The sequence below is a fragment of the Astatotilapia calliptera genome, chromosome 12 (assembly GCF_964374335.1).
Source record: "Astatotilapia calliptera chromosome 12, fAstCal68.1, whole genome shotgun sequence".
NCBI classification, from domain to species: Eukaryota; Metazoa; Chordata; class Actinopteri; order Cichliformes; family Cichlidae; genus Astatotilapia; species Astatotilapia calliptera.
Genome location: NC_137433.1, coordinates 34265224 through 34282130, shown reverse-complemented (window position 1 = coordinate 34282130; position 16907 = coordinate 34265224). Strand labels below are relative to the sequence as shown.

Sequence of the window (16907 nt, the reverse complement as noted above, 5' to 3'; positions counted from 1 at the left end):
GTTTGTAAAGACTGCTATGAGCTGTCTTGGATCCAGTTGCAATTAAATTAAATGTTTGCAGTTTTACTCTCAGGTGGGCAAAATGATTTAATCCAGTGACAGAAGGTAATAATCTGTGACTCTGTCCTGTGTTTCGCCTCACCTGTCTGCCCTGGTTCCTGAAGAACTCGCCAGTGTTCTCTATGACCTGTTCATCAGACAGCAGGCTGTAGGGCTGCTCCTTACACAGAGTGAAGATCTCCCACAGGGTGACTCCAAAGGCCCACACGTCACTGGCTGTGGTGAATTTACCCTGAGGAGAAAAATCACATCTGAAAGTTTAACACTCCAACTTTAAAATACTTTGTCTTATTTTCAGTGACTCTCTGAAGACAGCTGCTGATGAAATGTTGATTGCGATGCTTTGTGAGACTTACAAAAAAAATACGATACGATAAAAACGTATGATAAAAGCTTCTGCTTTAGACCTGGTTTGGATCCGCTTGGATCCATTGTTTTTTCGCTTAACTTTACAGCTGCAAAAGACATTAAACTTATGCAACCACATTCATGATGCAGAACAGGAAAGTTATTGAAAGAAAACACTGCAGCAAAAAAATGTTCCATTGTTTTAGTGTGCAAACCGCTACTGGTGCTTCCTCTGGAGGGCAGGAAGCTTTTGAAGAACTCTTAGCTAAACTTCCTTTAGTGAAACAGTTTGCATTTGCATTTATGCATCTAGCAATTTTAAAGACAAGCAACTGTAAAGAGTTTGTTATTTGTTTTGTGGAAAACTGTTTTACTGCTTTCAGCTGTTGATTTTTAAAAAAGAAGATGTGAGGGGAACGTACATGTTTTTTATAAGTCGCTGAACTGATCTAGGCAAATGTCCCCAGGGTTTGAATACAATTACAAGCCTATATAAACTTCTGGAACTTTTAGCTCTTCTTCTTTTGAATATTAAAGACATTTATAGACTACCAGTCATTTGAAAAAGACTATTTATAGCATTGCATAGAGTCTGGCTTGGCTGGTAGTATGTGTGAAGTATTGGGGGTTAAAATAGGCTAAGTAGCATAATCAGCAATTGTTTTACTATTAGTATCATCATTATTATTATTTATTAGTCCTTTATTTATCCAGGTAAAAAATCTCATTGAGATTAAAAATCTCATTTCCAAGAGAGACCTGGCATCATAGCAACAAAAGTCAAAATACATGTACCACACAAGTGCATAACATTTAAAACAAATACAATATCCTGTACGAACATGTGAAAAACATACAATAATATCTAACCACCTATTTACCAGCAGATTTTTTCCCAGTTTGGAAAAAAAAGACCTAAGAACTACAACAGTGGGCTAAAATTCCTGCACAATTATATTAGACTAATAAAGTCATACAGCAAAAAAATGCTGTATGACTTTAAAGATGGTTCTTCAAGCTACTGAATCATGATTAGTGCTTACAGACAGAATCCTGTGAAAACGTATCAGCTTATCTCATATGACAGCAGCTCTCAGCTCTCTAATACAGAGGAAAGTATCATCAGGGTAACATTCATTCAAGTATCTGAAGATTTTGAATGCAGCAGCAGAAAAACCGCAGAACTTCCACCAAAAAGTAACACATGACAGGGGTGTAAAGTTTAAAAGGAGCAAAATAAAGATCGTATCTTAAATCAACTCCCTTCGTCCAAACCTTACCAGCAAGATGCTCTCCCAGGCCATCCATCGTATAGGCAGCACCGCCCGGCCCTGGATACGGTAGTAGTCGCTGCTGTACAGGTTTCGGCTCATACCAAAGTCGGCAATCTTGATGGTGAGGCGGCGGTCCAGCAGGCAGTTTCTTGTGGCCAGGTCACGGTGCACAAAGTTCAGAGATGCCAAGTACTTCATCCCCGACGAGATCTGCACCGCCATATGGAGGAGGTCAGACAGGCTGAAGTGGAGAAGCAGAAAGCGATTCAAAGTGGTGAGAATCAAAAGTGCACTAACAAGATAGTTTAGAAACCTGACGCTCGATTGTTTTCATGTATGACCTGTGCGAACTGTGTGCATGGTTAACCTGACTGAAGGGATGTTGTTGGCATGTGTAAGAGTGCTCTCGATCTCCCGCTGCGACAGGAACATGTTGAGGTCTCCGTTCTCCATGTACTCAGTAACCATGCACAGTGGGTCGGACGACACACACACACACAGCAGTCGGATGATGTTGGGGTCATTCAGACGAGACATAATCTTTATTTCCTTCAGGAAGTCGTTCCTGATCGACGGACAGATAAAGGAGAGGAAGCATTTCCAGATCTGTTCTTCAACTCAAAGGAACCAACTACAGGTATGTATTTCTCAGTGTTACAGCGAAGCCTGATGCACAGATAGATCCTGCACATCCCTTAAAGCTCTTACACCAGTTTATCCTAATATATTCTCATCTACGGAGTCAAGTACTGCTCTCACTTCAAATAACATGGTCTGCATTTGTAGGTAGGAGGGCTTTCTCTGCAAAAAATAGTCAACCAGGAAATGCAGTTTGGAGCTTTCGGTCCTGCACCTTATTCATTTGACTAGTTATGGACTATATTTTTGTTTTTAATGTATAAATAGTGAAACATTCTCATCATATGAACACATTAAAGCAATGAATACACAGATTTTAACCAATATATGCCCTCCAGGGGATGAACCTTTAACCACCTCAGCTCCAAATTTATATAGTTTGACATTGTCGCGATTCATATACACACTCATAAAGAGTACCTGGCTTGGCTGGTAGCGTCGGCCCTCAGCTGTTTAACAGCCACAAGCACAGAGTGACCGTCTCGGTCAGGGAGGGGCGAGCCTTCCCCAAGAAATTCTGGGAGTCCCTCCGCCTCACACAGGTGGACCTGCCAGGGAAGAAGATGAAATAGGGATGAAATAAGATTTTTCCAGGATAACTTTGAAGCCCACGAAACCTCCCACAAGCTCACCTCGCCAAACTGCCCCTCCCCCAGCTTCTCCCTGAAGATCAGCTGTTGCCGAGGAAACTCGGCAGCGGAGATGTCCTTCCTGGTGAGAGAGTCCACGGTGAGGGCGGGGACGGCGTACATGTTGCTGCCAGTGACGCCCTGCAGCCGCACGATGTCCGTCTCAGCGTAGTGTGGCGCATTGCTATGGAAACACTGGTGCGGCGTGCACTGGGTGATGTCTGGCTCAGCATAGCCACCTCCACATGCTGTTGGAAAGACAAGCGCTTGTTTAATTAATGTCTAATATAAATAAAAAATGAAGTGAAGCTTACTGAAAAGTACCAACAGCACAAGATTATAGTAAAAACATTAAATTACTGGTAATTTCTAGTTTTCTATCTAAAGTAAAAGCAGTACATCTTTATCATTTTACTAGTACCATTATTCTAATTGCTGACTGAAGTTTTACTAGTTTGAATTTGTTTTTTACAGAAGTTTTTTCAATCCAGGATATCCCAACCTCTCAGGGTTAGGTCCCCTCCAGTAGGTCATGAGAGGTCATAAGATGATTCATAGAAGGAAAAGAATTGAAAAATAAAAATAAAATAAAATTCCAAACTTCACTTGATTTCACTTAAGTATATGTGATCTGATTAACTGCATGAAGTCACACCTTTCAACTCTTACCACGAAGCCATCCTGATGTCATATGACAGGAAGTCAGCAGGAGGAGGTCATAGAGAGGATTACCAAGGAGGAGAGCTGGAAGAAGAGGAAACTTGGAAAAGAGGCGTAGAGAGCCGAGAGAAAAAGGAGAGAAGCACTGCAGAATAAGTATGAATGAGCATGCATGTTCAACTTCATCCGGGAAACTTAAATAGAGAGAAAAAGGAGAAAAAAAGAGCTTATTTAACACGTTCTGAAGTAAATAAACAGGAGAGAAACAGGTTGAGGAGCTGTTAATGAGTGACAGAAGATCAGAACTTTGATGGATGCTTGAAGTTTGTAGAGTTTGTTTGAAATTACTGACATCGCCACCAGGAGGCAGCAGACTCTCTTATTGAAAGGCTTTCGACCTTTTTTCCTCTACAGCTGTGATTAATCATGTCATATTGGATAGATCTGGAACATCTCTGAGGCATCAATGATTCTTAACACAAATTCCTACTACAAGCCTAAACACACGGTTATGAAGCGGTCACTCAAAGACAAACATCATGACGCAGCGTTCAAAGGACTTTCTGCTATTTCTCAACTTGTGTCTTTTTCACTAATTCTTAAATGAACGCCTGCATCGACTTCATCGTTGAAGGTGTTTACCAGATGCCTCTGCGCTCTGTGACAGCTCTGGAAGTTTGTTTCTCAGCACCGCTGGGTTCTGGTACTGAGGGTCCAACAGGAAAATTCTCTCATAGTGAGGGTCAGTGTTCACAGGACCTGAGGAAAACAGCAGGAATCAGTCAAGGATAAGAATATCTCTCCTACAAACACGAAATTTAACACCTTAACTTTCACCAATTCTTTCTGCATGAATAATAATGGAAAACAAAGGCATGTTTTAAACGATACAAGTAAAAGAAGAGTACCAGTCGGGGCGCGTCCAGAGCGCGGGGGCACAGGTGGAGTCTGTAAAATGATGGTGTCACTGCAGGACGACAGCCGGACCGTCACCTCCTCATCAAGAATCCGACGTGGACCCTAGATTAGGATGGAAGAAAGAAAAAACATGGGGTCACAGATGCCTGTAAAGAGTCAGTCAGTTCATTCTTATTCGTTCTTTAATCTGATTTAATGCTTAATAGTCCTGATTTAGCCACAAACATAAGCTATAATCTTATTTCCTAAAAAGAAAAAGAAATGCCTCCCATCTCCCACGTGAGTTTGGGATCTAAACTGCAGCTTTTAACCTCTTTTTGAAAAATCAAAACAAATGTGTGAGGTGACTTAAAGACCATAAAATGGAACCAGGGACCTCCTGGTGGACATCTATTAGGAAACGGTTTGCATTTCAGCAGAGAATGCAGCTGTTTACAGGAACATTTTTTTAAAACCTAAAGCGATTAAGTGATTACAGCATGTTTAACACCAACGGACATGACAGGAAGTTAACAAAATAAAGGTACTTTATTAAGAAACCCCCACTTCCACTCAGAAAAACAAAGGTAATTCATTTATTTGTATCCTCACCTTCTCTAATACCTTGCAGACGTACTGACACCATAGGATGAGGAAGATGATGATGACCAACAAAAGGATGATGGTTACCAGGCAGCCAATAAGGATGGGTGTTTTCCCATCATCTGGTGTGGCACTAGCTGATGGAGCAGCGGCTGAGAAGACAGGTTAGAATACCATATACCAAAGATTTTATCATTTGTTTCTGCAAATACATTTGTTAGTGGTAGCTCCACTAAGTATGACAGAAATGCTAAAAAAAGATATACGTCCTCAAAAATTAAGAAAAAGGAAAAAAAAATGACCTGAGCACAAACTGACAAAACAGCTCCCTCTATCTGTCGCAGTTTTGAAGTGGCGACTTTAAAACGTGAAACAATTAATTGTCACACCTGTCTTCTGTGCAGGTGTTGTGATGGTGTCCTTAGTGGGTAGAGGAGATGTCATTTGGGTCAGGAATATGGTATCCACTGAAAAACAAAAAACAGGAAGTCACTTATTTTTCCTTCTTTTACTGTTCTGCACTTTTGTTTGCACGTGCGTGTTTGTTACCTGACTGAAAGGAAATCTCGCTAAACATCATCCAGACGTCAGCAAAGTAAAAGTGGCAGCGGAGGGATTTGGCAGTGCGGTGGTTCAGATCCACGGTGACGTAGCGAGCACTCGGATTCCGGTCATCCAGCACCGTCCTGAACTCCACAGGCTCCGCCTCCCATACAAAGTGGGGCTTAAACCAACAGGAGACCGAGGAGAAGATCTTCACATCGCGGGAGAACATGTTGTTGCTGTGGACCTGGATGGAGAATGAAAGTAAGAGTAAGTAGCAGAACATCTGCTATTGTTTGTAAAGCGTGAGGGAGTTCCACGGGGATCTAAAGCTCATTTATAATGGACTCAGACAAAGTGGCAATGATGGCACAGTAGGAGGAGATGCTAGCAGCTGCTGATGCGTGACTTAAAAGTAAACACATGACTCCACTGAACATTGCTGGAGCACTTGCTGACTGCGCTCCATATTACAGGAAGAGCAAATGCTGGATGGAAAGTAAGTTTGCAGTTAAATCAGTTACACAGTGATGAAGGAGAGCTGTAAGCAACTGGTTAAAAAGCTTGACCAGATATAAAGGTAGGCAGAAAATACTTTTCAATCTCTTTTATTATGCGACAATACTGTGCATGCTCCTGAAAACGTACAAAGTTAAGTTACTTTGTACGTTTTTACACACACACACACACACACACACACACACACACACACACACACACACACACACACACACACACACACACACACACGTTTTCATATGTTAGTGAGGACATCTCATTGACATAATGCTTTCCCTAGCCTAACCATACCCTTACCCTAAGCTTAACCATCAAAAATGAATGCCTAACCCTGAGCCTAAACCTAACCATAACCTAATTGTAACACTGACACTAAAACCACATTTTGAATCTCCAAAATGCCTTCAAACTCGTGGGGACGGGCATTTTGTCCCCATAAGTGACTGCTGGCCCCCACAAGTATAGTAGCATGCAATTTACTGTCCTCACAAAGATGTTTAAACATGTCCCCTGCCATCAGCCTAGGCTGACGCTGACATGGTGCCGAGCAAACTAGAGAAACCCGACACTGGATCTGAACCAGAGGCAATTTCTAGGCTCTGAGTAAGTCTGGTAATTGCAAAAGCACATGTAAAAGTGCTGTCAACCACTACTGCTATGACAAAGTTTGTGGTGAGTTCATAGTACTGATGAGGTAGAGGAAGCAAAAATGGAAAACCTTCATCGAGGTGAAGTTTCTCTGCCTGTCGAACACGAACTCCATCTCCACGTATTCCAGCGAGTCGTTTTTCCAGCCCAGGTAGTCGTAGCCAGGCCACACGCTGTACTCGTGGGTCCGTGTGAAGTCATCTTGGCCGATCACGCCGTCCGTCAGCTGACCCAGGCCGCCGAAAAGCTTCCTATCGGATGACAAAGCAGTCAGTAAACAGGAAACGCTGATATGTGATGTATGTACGAGTGCAGCAAAGAGAGACCCACCCCCTTTCGTGTACTCCATCATATGTGGAGTCATTGAGGTTGGCGATGGGATAACCCGGCGGTTGCATCCGCTGACCCTCTGGAGCGCTGTAGGATATCAGCCCATCTGAAACCAGGAGGAGTGGAAAGTTAAAGGTGCAATTCATCCCATTTCACTGTTATCTCACCACAATAAGATCCCACAGCTGCACTCAGAACAGCAAACTTTCAACCTTCATGACAACAGTGTGAGGATCGCACTCACATCATTCAAATTCCTGTTTTTGCTCGATATAAGGATCTGATAAACAGCAGTGTTTGTTAAATAAAAGTGTTGCTTGTGGATGAAAAACAGTTGTTTATGGACATTAAAAGCTTTTATGTTGACATGAAGAGGTTTACTTGTCTCTGAGGAAGCGTAAACAGTCTCTAATGGCAGTTGAGCTGACGAAAACGCACATTAACAAGGAAACTGTGTGTTTATGTGTCCTACCGTCCCATGAACAGCCGTACAGCTCCACTCTCATGCAGACGGTGGTGGACAGTCTGGTCACGGGGAGCAGCCGGACGTAGCGGGTGACTATCGGAGGGCGGAGGTCCTTTATGACAGAGGTGTAGGCGTCTTTGTTTCCCTCAATAATCTGTACACAGATATCAGGGATACAAAGAAGACCATCACACCAGGAGTACAGAAAGATTAAACCCCTGGAACATCTGTTCAATCAGTAGGTTAATAGTGTTGTTACAAGTTGTCATGTGACATGTTTTGACTTTATAGCCATCTTTATACAGTCCATTGATTTTCAGAGAATTGCTTGACAAACAGTGTCCTGGCCAGGTGAGGCCTGTGCCCTCATTATTCAGTGACAAATGAACCAGACAAGAGATCTGGAGTTGATTCCAAGTGCTGAACTTGTGTTTGGAAGGTGTGCATTGGACCTCCCAAAGAGACATTGGTGCAAGTGAAGGAGGGATTTTTTTTAGGCTGAAAAACAAACAAACAATAAAGCTATTAAAGCAACACGTTCCCACTCCCAAAGTGTAACATTTTATGCTAGGTGACAAATAGTCGGTATATTACGATTTCAGCCACCCAACGCTATATTACGAGTTCGGAAAATGAGAACCGTTGGAACGAATCCACACATGTACGTTTATTTTACTTAAATTGCTTTGGAAAACACTATTTAACACGATTAAGGTGTCGGTTACGATTAGGGATAAGGTTAGGGTTAGGGCTGGAATACACGGCTGGAACATGTCTTACCGTGGGAGCTTCATTCTATTCGATTTCATCCACAATCCAGCGCGTAGCATAGGAACGCAGAAGGTCACCTTTCACATTCCCATGGAACACCTCAGGATTTGACAAATCGTCGGTATATTAGGCATTGGGAGTGAGAATGGGCTAATTAAAGAGATAGAAATGTTGCTATCTAGCCACTTTTATAGGTTTTGTGTTACTTTTGTTAAATCCCTTGATTTAGACCAGAAGGTGTGCATTTCAGTCACATTTTGATTGCTTGATTAAAATCCACTGTGATGGTGTCTAGAGGAAAATTTGTGCCTGACAATAGGGAGTTAAATATGCTGCAATATTAGAGAGAGAGCCCCAGTGAGCAAACAACCTGCTATGAGCAGCGCTTGGCAATAGAGACCACCGACAAAATCAAGATCAGGGAGGGGCAGCGACCAACGATTGGTGCATCTGATATCCCTGTGTTGGTGTTTTTTCTGCATCATCATAACAATGTGTGTCCAGGATCAACATTGAAAGTGACCAGTCACATTGTTGTGATGTCACAGCTTTGTATTATGGGGTAAAAAAGAAAAAAAAGGCTATGTTTATAAGAAACGCTCTGTTTTCTTTATTAATCTATACAATCGAATAAAAATATTATCAAGTTAGCTTCTGTTAGCCAAATTTAGTTTGCTCATGTAAGTTTGCTAGTGATACTTTTAAAATAATTAACTAACTTCTTGGCCAGTGCAAACTGAAAGCTGATTGGTCAGTTGCAACGTAGATCCTGGACCAACATTATTATAATGATGCAGGAAAATCTCTTTAAAAAGACAAGAAAAGCTATGCTAAACAAATACAAAACGCAAACACACCCTAAATGAGCAGAATTATCGAACAAAGTGACAAAAACCACAAAAATAATCACAAATAGATGCAAAAGGACGGTGAGGATGATGCCAAATTTATGTTCTCAAGAAAATAATATATATATTTTTTAATATTCACTTCTCTCACACAGTGCCCCTGCACAACTGCACGTGTAGAAATAAGCAGCCGAACATTCAAAGCAAAGAAGACAAGCTTGAGAGTTTCTGCTGACGGCATGCATCAGTTACTCCTCAGCGGATGTTTCCGGGCTTCATTTCCTAAAGTGAAAAAAAGCACCCTGAGAAATTTGGAATGTGAATCTTTGTGCTGCTGGGCACAAAATAACCAGAAATCTGCACAGACTCTGGGAAGTTCCCCATGTGAATGTGAGGGAGGAGCCTCAGATCAAAAACATGATTCTGGTGTTTTAAATTGTTCTAACAGTGTTGCGTAGCTGCGGGGATCTCGAATGCCAACAGGAAGCTGGCGTGTAAATGTAATTTCCTCTGATATGAATATGAATGACCAGAAGCAGCTTAGAGTGAAAAACGAGAGGAAAAAAATCCTGTTCGTTTCTTTTTTTCTTCCTCTTTCTCCAGTCTTCCCTCCATCAGTCCTCACGTATTTCCTCCTATTCTTCCTTCGGCTCAGACCCTTCTCATGTCCCATTTTTCAGTCTGTTTCCTCTCTCCTCTCATTAAGTCCTTTTTGTAAGATATTTGGGTCACTCACCTCGTTCCCCTGCCGATTCCTCCAGGACTTCCACAGCTTGCCGTCCCTGCTGTAGTTTACGCGATACTCTCGGGCAAACTCATTCCCAGAGTTCCTGATATATCGTCCCTGAGTACCAATAACCGTCAGAAAGGTGAGTCTGCCGAGATCCACCTAAAAAGAAAATTCCAGCAAAAGGCTTTCGGTCAAATCTTGTAACATGCGAGTAACCTAAAAACTAAAGGCTGCATTTAAAGATAATATTGAATCATTAACGTGGGAAAATGGTTCACCCCAAAAGTATAGAGGCAAGCCGTCCACACATCTGGTTGTTAATCCTGCAATTTTAATGTCAAGAGGCATGCAGCTTCCAAATACGAGATGCATTTAAGTCAGAGATCTATAACAGGCTTCAAAGTTGGTTTTTATCGTGAGCTGAGTGTTTGCAGCGTCTCAGGATTTTTGTTGCATTTCTACAGAAATCGGCCCATAAAGAAAACTGTAAAAACTAAAGATGCTCTGTGTGCCTTTACTCAACAGTGTGCACACAAAAACCTCTGCAACATCACAAAATTATTTTCAGGTTTTAGATTTTTTAATTACTTTCCTCATTTTAACATATTAAACGTATGTCAATATACAGATATTAAAGCGACTTAAACAGATGTGAAGTGTAAGAATGTCTGAATCGCATAAATATCATGTGAAACTGAGGATTTTCCATACAGTCTTTGATGTCCACAGATGACTGTGACTCAGATTCTCTCCTTTGATATTTAAATACCTACAGCTTCACACTGCAGCATTCACACATGTGGCGCAGTATCGATACCACCAACTTTATTAAAAGATCGCTCAGTTCTGAAGGTAAGTATTTCTTTGTCTTCCACTCGTCCGACAAGTCAGCTGTTATACACAGATTTAGGTTTATATGCCAGTTTGTAATAACAGCCTTCTCTGGGTAACACATGAGCTTCTAGATTTATCCAAAGAATAACTTTGTAGACCACACACAGACTTCACCTTTAAATCAGAATGTACTGAATTTAGCTGCTTTGCAAAGCACTTAAATATTGTGTTACACTCTGAAACCTCAGATTCTGATCCACTGTGATCTTTTCACCCGTTCTCATGTTACACTGACTGCGCAGCGCCACTTTCTCCTGCATGCACGACACCTTCTTACTTATGGAGTAGAACTTCGCCACATAACAAATGCAGGTACCCGGACATGACTGAGCACGCTTCAGACACAAACCTCGAGGTACTGACTGACTGATGGCAGCGCTGCAGGACACCAGGCGCCGTCTCCCTCCTCACGATTCAACCTGCACACACACACACACACACACACACACACACACACACACACACAAACACATAAACCACACTTGCACAAGTTTAACCAAAAGATGGAGTTCTAAAATCTTCTAATTTTTATTTGACTTCATTCTAAAGCATATTTAATCAATTTTTGTATCGCACAATTCCATTTCAGGTTTTTCTTTTTTTCTTTATTCAAGAGTTAAAAACAATAAAAGACACTTTTTTAAAACCAGTCGACTTAACCTTTAAGCCACACCTACCTGGCGTACTGTGGTCCTGTTGTTTCGTGCCATTGGCTGGATGCTTTGAGCGCATCATCTTTGATCCGTCGATCCTCCATGCCCAAGGGGTAGCGACAGTGTGCTGGAAAAACACATTCACAATTTTATTTTTATGTGTTTTGCAAGGACGGATTTTAGACCTTTACAAATGAAACATTTTATTGAGTTGTAACTGTTTAAATTGGCTCATTGCAGAGGACTGATTTAGATTTAAAATCAAGATGGGGTAAAGTGGGGTTTGTGTGTGTGTGCCTGTGTACCGGGATCAATCTGTCCGATGGCTGCTGTAGCTTGAAGGATCAGCAGCAAGAAGAGGTGCATGATGGTCCGCCGATCACACCAACACACACGCTACATCTCTGCGAGACACAGAAAAAACAACATGAACATCTGCAGCTGACAGCGAATGACGGCTCAGACAACAAGGGAATAAAGTGTTACAGTAAACATTTTTTTTGGAAACCCATCCCTCTATTTTCTTCATTTTATCCAATTCAGGGTTGTAGTCGGGCTGGAGCTTATTCCCCGGACAGGCCGCCAATCACATCGAGACAGACAACCATTTACACCTATAGCCAATTAAGAATACCCAGCTAACCTAACGAGGATGTCTTTTGACAGTGGGAGGAAGCCAAGAGTGCGTGTAAAGAACTCATTCCAAAACAGGAAAAGCGCTAACCACTGCAGCACCACGTTGACTTCTTTTGGGAAATATCTTTGCAATTTTTGCATGTTTTTAGGAAAATTATGAGGAAAGTTTCAGTAAACTGACCCATAAAATACAGCATTATTTTGTCTTTAAGTTGACATGCCAATTTGCACATATGCAAAGACCATTACTGCCATTGTAAAATAAAAAAGGTCCTATAAACACATAACTAGAATAGATGTTTAAGTCTTTGATTTTGCCCGCCATCGTCACCCACAGTTGACAATCATAGTACATGAACGAATTTTTTACGTCTCCTGTGTGATGATGAATATTTGAAGAATTCTACTTTTGTTGATTTTTGCTGCTCCTATCCTTATTCCCTCCTTAAAATGATTTATTCCCTCTAATCCCATTTTATCCAGCAACATATTTTCATCTGTTTCTAATTTATCTACGTTTAAAGAATCATTCTACGGTTTACTATAAAATCTAAAGAGTCTTTCAGCTATCATATCCCTCATTTGAGGCTTGAATAGACGTGAATCCCTCATTCAAGCAGAACTCTGGAGATTTAGGTGTTCCATTGTGCACATTAAGAGTAATTTAACTGATTATCTGACATTAAAACATTGAAAACTGCAATTTCCTCCAAACAAAACAAAGAAAATCTTTGTTTTCGCTGTAGGAAGTCGACTGTCTCCAGCGGTCACTGTTTTACACAACTGCAGCAGGATGGATGGACGAGGAGGAGTCTGAATGACTCCTACCGTCATTTACGAGAGGACTGTGTGTGTGTGTGTGTGTGTGTGTGTGTGTGTGTGTGTGTTTGATTTCGCAACGTTATTGCTGTTGGAGCGGAGTAGTTTATAAACACTGGACGCAAACAGCATCCCACTCACAGAGGTTACGCAACACTAAAGAACACACACATACATACACACGCACACGAACACACCCCTATTGTTGCACACAAAGCATTTCAAGCATAAATACATAGACACATATAGAAAAACTACAACCGCTGTCTACTCGTATTGTCTTGTTCTCTACATTCACTCTGTGTAAAGTTCTCGGGGTCAGAACAGCTGGGCAGGCGAGAAAGACGGGGTGATAGAGAGACAGGAGGACAGAAAAAGAAAATAGACAGGAAAAAAGACAAAGAGAGGAAGAAAGAACGCAGACAGCGGTTTGAGGCCGAGGGCCGATAAGAAAATGAAGAAAAGGAGAGAAACACAAAGAGAGGAGGAGGAGGGAGGGAGGTGAGCAAGGTGGGGAGGACAACAATGGGTGGAAGGGAGAAGCAAAGAGAGAGAGGACAGCGTTAAAGTCAAACACGAACTTCCAGGTTTTTTAAACTCTTTTGGGATCAGAGCGGAATTTGACCCTGATGCTAACCCAGTAAAGGTGCACCACGGACCAGTTTATGTCCGACACTATTTTCACACACCGGCCTTTAAGGTGTCGCAGATAAATACAGCAAAATAAAACCAGTACTGGTACCAAAAAAGAAGATTAATTCATAACACACAGGAAAAGACCCAGGGAAACAGAGTTAACTATAAAAACAATTAAAAAAAGAACACTAAAAACCAATAAAAACCCTAAATTTTACACCTGTGCCTGAACTCGCGGGCCCAGTACCAAACAACTCACGGACTGGTACCGGTCCGTGGGCAGGGGGTTGGGGACCGCTGGTCTAGACCAAAATACTAAATTTTGCTCTACAAGGGCCTGATATCCACTTCCGAGGACACTATACTGCCACTGTTCTATCGAAATGTAAAGCGAATGTCCTCATATGTCAGTCTAATTTCTCTCAGAAACAAAAATCAGGTAAAAAGAAAAAAAAAAATCTCGTAATTCTTTGTTTTTACATTCATCAGGTCCCAAGAGAAACTGAAAATGCATGCCATGAAAGAGTTCAGGTCTTAGGAGGTTAAAAGTAAAAAAGAAAGTAAACTCCATCTGCAGAACAATCACAGTGGCTCTGTCTGACTTGAGACCAGGGGGAGACACAAACTTCTCTTGATGGGGTTGCAGCACAGTTCTGGTACCAGACCTCACTTATAAAATATAGAAAAGTTACTGTAGTTAAGTTTAGTTTCTCCTTTTTTTGTCAAAGCCACAGGGAGCTTCAGATTCAAGACCCTCTGCTCTACAATGAAATGAAAAACACAAAGAAGAATCACGTCTGATGCGTCCAGTTTATGTCGTGATGACTTCAACAGGCAAAATCTGAAAGTGACCATGAATCAAAACCTTTGCTGTCTGTCCTTGTGGCAAACATCCAGCCCAGCGCTAACAGGAGTTAAAGACGGGAAGCCTTGCCATCTTGACATGGATGTGAATGTTTCGGTCTGTAGACACAACAGGCTGCAGCAGCTGATTGCAGCCCGCTTCAGACAGACTTGCATGTTTTTCTGCACATACTGACTGTTCTTAAATACCAGAGAATCCAGTCTGTTCCTGAAACAATCGTTCTCCCTCTCTCTCTCTCTCTCTCTCTTTTTTTCCCTAATGAAAAACTCCCTGCTCTGCCTTCAGGAAGTGAGTTCATTCACTTTAGCCGAGCTGAAGAAGAAGTGGTTCACGTTTGTTTTCTAGCAACGACTGGGGGAGAAGGAGGGAGCTTTATGTAATGCGTTGGCTGAACCTCAGATTCCTGCTCTGTTGCTCATCTCTACAGCAAAATCACATGACAAGAGAGTGAGAGAGAGGGGGGGAGAGAAAATAACAGAGAGAAAAAGACAGTAAAAGAGACAAAGAGAAGTCAAAGAGAAACAAAAAAGTAACCCTTGGAAGAATCTAATGAAGACTGATACTGAACTGTTTTTGTAACAAATAAGTGATGAAAAAAATCTGCTTCATTATAAGCAAATTATAAATAACTTCCTGGAGTATTTCTTGACCTCTCGAGCCACCATGACAAACAGACCATTTAGTTTTTTCAGGCTTGCTATAAATAAACCAGATTTCTGGAAATTAAATCGCCGTAAAACAACTTTGGGGCATCAAGCCTTGCAATTACATGCCTTACCAAAGTGTGCACATTATGTAACTAGGTCCTGCTCTCTAAACAACACAGGAGATTGTTTGTCAGTGTCTATGCATCATCCACGTCTTTGTTTAGATCTGAACTACTTTAAAGGTCTGTGTTCGCTTTAGACCACTGTTCTAGATGAGTGTGCAACATGAGAGCGATACAGTAAATGGGTCAATTGTGGACTTGGCAAAGGGCCTTTTGTGTTTTTTTCAAACTTCTCTGCTGCTGAGAGCAGCATAAATCAAGTTTAGGGTTAGCTCAAGCAGGCTACAAAGTCCAGAAAATCGCAGCAGATCAGCTGGGATCAGCCTACATTACCCGATCGCTTTACTGATACTGCTCTATGGATCCAATTGGCAAATCTCATCTAAATCGCTCTAGCATGTCCACAGTTGATGCAGATCTGCATCCTGCTTTCAATGTCATGATCTGTTCAATTCATACCAAACCACATTCACTATCTATAAAATACTTTCGCCACTTTTACTTTTAAAGCAGCAACAGGGAGACACAAAAGAACCATCACAATTAAAAGATGACTTAAAATCACAGTCAGTATCTCACAATGGGACAAAGGCTAGGGAGCAAAGGTGTATTTTTAAATGAGATTTAAGTCTGCCTGGTGTGCAGTGGCAAATTGTGCCACAAATGAAAAAGCAACTGTCACGTCTGAGTTTTCTCTTCAGAATCAGCAAAAGTATCTGGTCTGCTGACCTGAGTGAACGAAGACATGTGGGTCCAGCAATTTACACAGATAAGAGACTTAAAAAAATAAATTCAGTTTGATTCAGTTCAATTTCAAATAATATTTGAGTGCAGAGCCGACAACAATCATCTATGTGGATGAACATCCTTTTAAAGAGGAAGAAACCTCTGGCAGAACGAGGCTCGGGGAGGGGCAGCCATCTGTCTCGACCCGCTGGGGTTTGAGGGGAAAGAGACGGGAAAAAAACAGGAGCATAGAGAGATCACACACAACAAACAAAATGAAAAAAGAAAAACACTGCAGGAAAGAGCAGGCAAAAGTTAGTAACATGCAATAGCTGTACAATAAATGCAATGCCAGTGAAAAGAGGTGAGAGGAGAAGAAATGTTCAGTGCAACCTGGGAAAGTCCCCCAGCAGTCTGAGCCGACAGCAGCACAACTAAGTGATGGCTCAAGGTAACCTGATCCAGTCCTAACTATAAGCATTATCCAAAAAGAACATTTAAACCGCTCTTAACATTAGAGAGGGTGTGCGTCTCTGAGTGCACACTGGGAGCTGGTTCCACAGGAGAGGGGCTGGATTCTGCTTCCCATTCTTCTTTTGGAAACTCTAGGAGCCACAAGTTATTGATGCCTGACCTGTTCTGTAGAGGGGTCTTGCTGCTGCTTTTCCAGAGCAGAGCCTTACTGCCAAATATAAATTATTGCAGATGGAAATAACAACCTTCTTTTGACCAAAAACCTCCGAACTGTAAATCTGCAGCACTGACAGAAAGCACAAATGGGTTTAGCAGGTCTGTGTACCCACCTGAGTGTAATAGAAAACAGTGTCAGAGATCAAAACTGACACCATCACAAAGCCTAAAAAGAACATGATCGAAACTAGTGAAAGGAAATTTACGCATTTAAAAAACTGGATTCATTAAATAGTTTGATATTTTTTAAAGGC

At 41.6% G+C, this 16907-nt stretch overlaps 1 protein-coding gene across 2 annotated transcripts in view; it reads right to left on the bottom strand.

The window, feature by feature from the left end:
- Window positions 1-16907, bottom strand: part of ddr2l (discoidin domain receptor family, member 2, like) — a 38217-nt gene that overhangs the window by 4318 nt on the left and 16992 nt on the right. For both annotated transcript variants that reach the window (XM_026186852.2, XM_080309454.1), the window contains exons 2-18: window positions 11818-11916; window positions 11537-11639; window positions 11209-11278; window positions 9972-10124; window positions 7623-7770; window positions 7151-7256; window positions 6891-7071; window positions 5660-5900; window positions 5500-5577; window positions 5120-5262; window positions 4519-4630; window positions 4253-4369; window positions 2954-3198; window positions 2742-2869; window positions 2050-2247; window positions 1689-1923; window positions 143-292 (exon numbers count right to left, since the gene is read on the bottom strand). In XM_026186852.2, coding sequence (XP_026042637.1) covers window positions 143-292; window positions 1689-1923; window positions 2050-2247; window positions 2742-2869; window positions 2954-3198; window positions 4253-4369; window positions 4519-4630; window positions 5120-5262; window positions 5500-5577; window positions 5660-5900; window positions 6891-7071; window positions 7151-7256; window positions 7623-7770; window positions 9972-10124; window positions 11209-11278; window positions 11537-11639; window positions 11818-11878 — 2469 coding nt within the window. In that variant the 5' untranslated portion in view covers window positions 11879-11916. The remainder of the gene's footprint in view (window positions 1-142; window positions 293-1688; window positions 1924-2049; window positions 2248-2741; window positions 2870-2953; window positions 3199-4252; window positions 4370-4518; window positions 4631-5119; window positions 5263-5499; window positions 5578-5659; window positions 5901-6890; window positions 7072-7150; window positions 7257-7622; window positions 7771-9971; window positions 10125-11208; window positions 11279-11536; window positions 11640-11817; window positions 11917-16907) is intronic.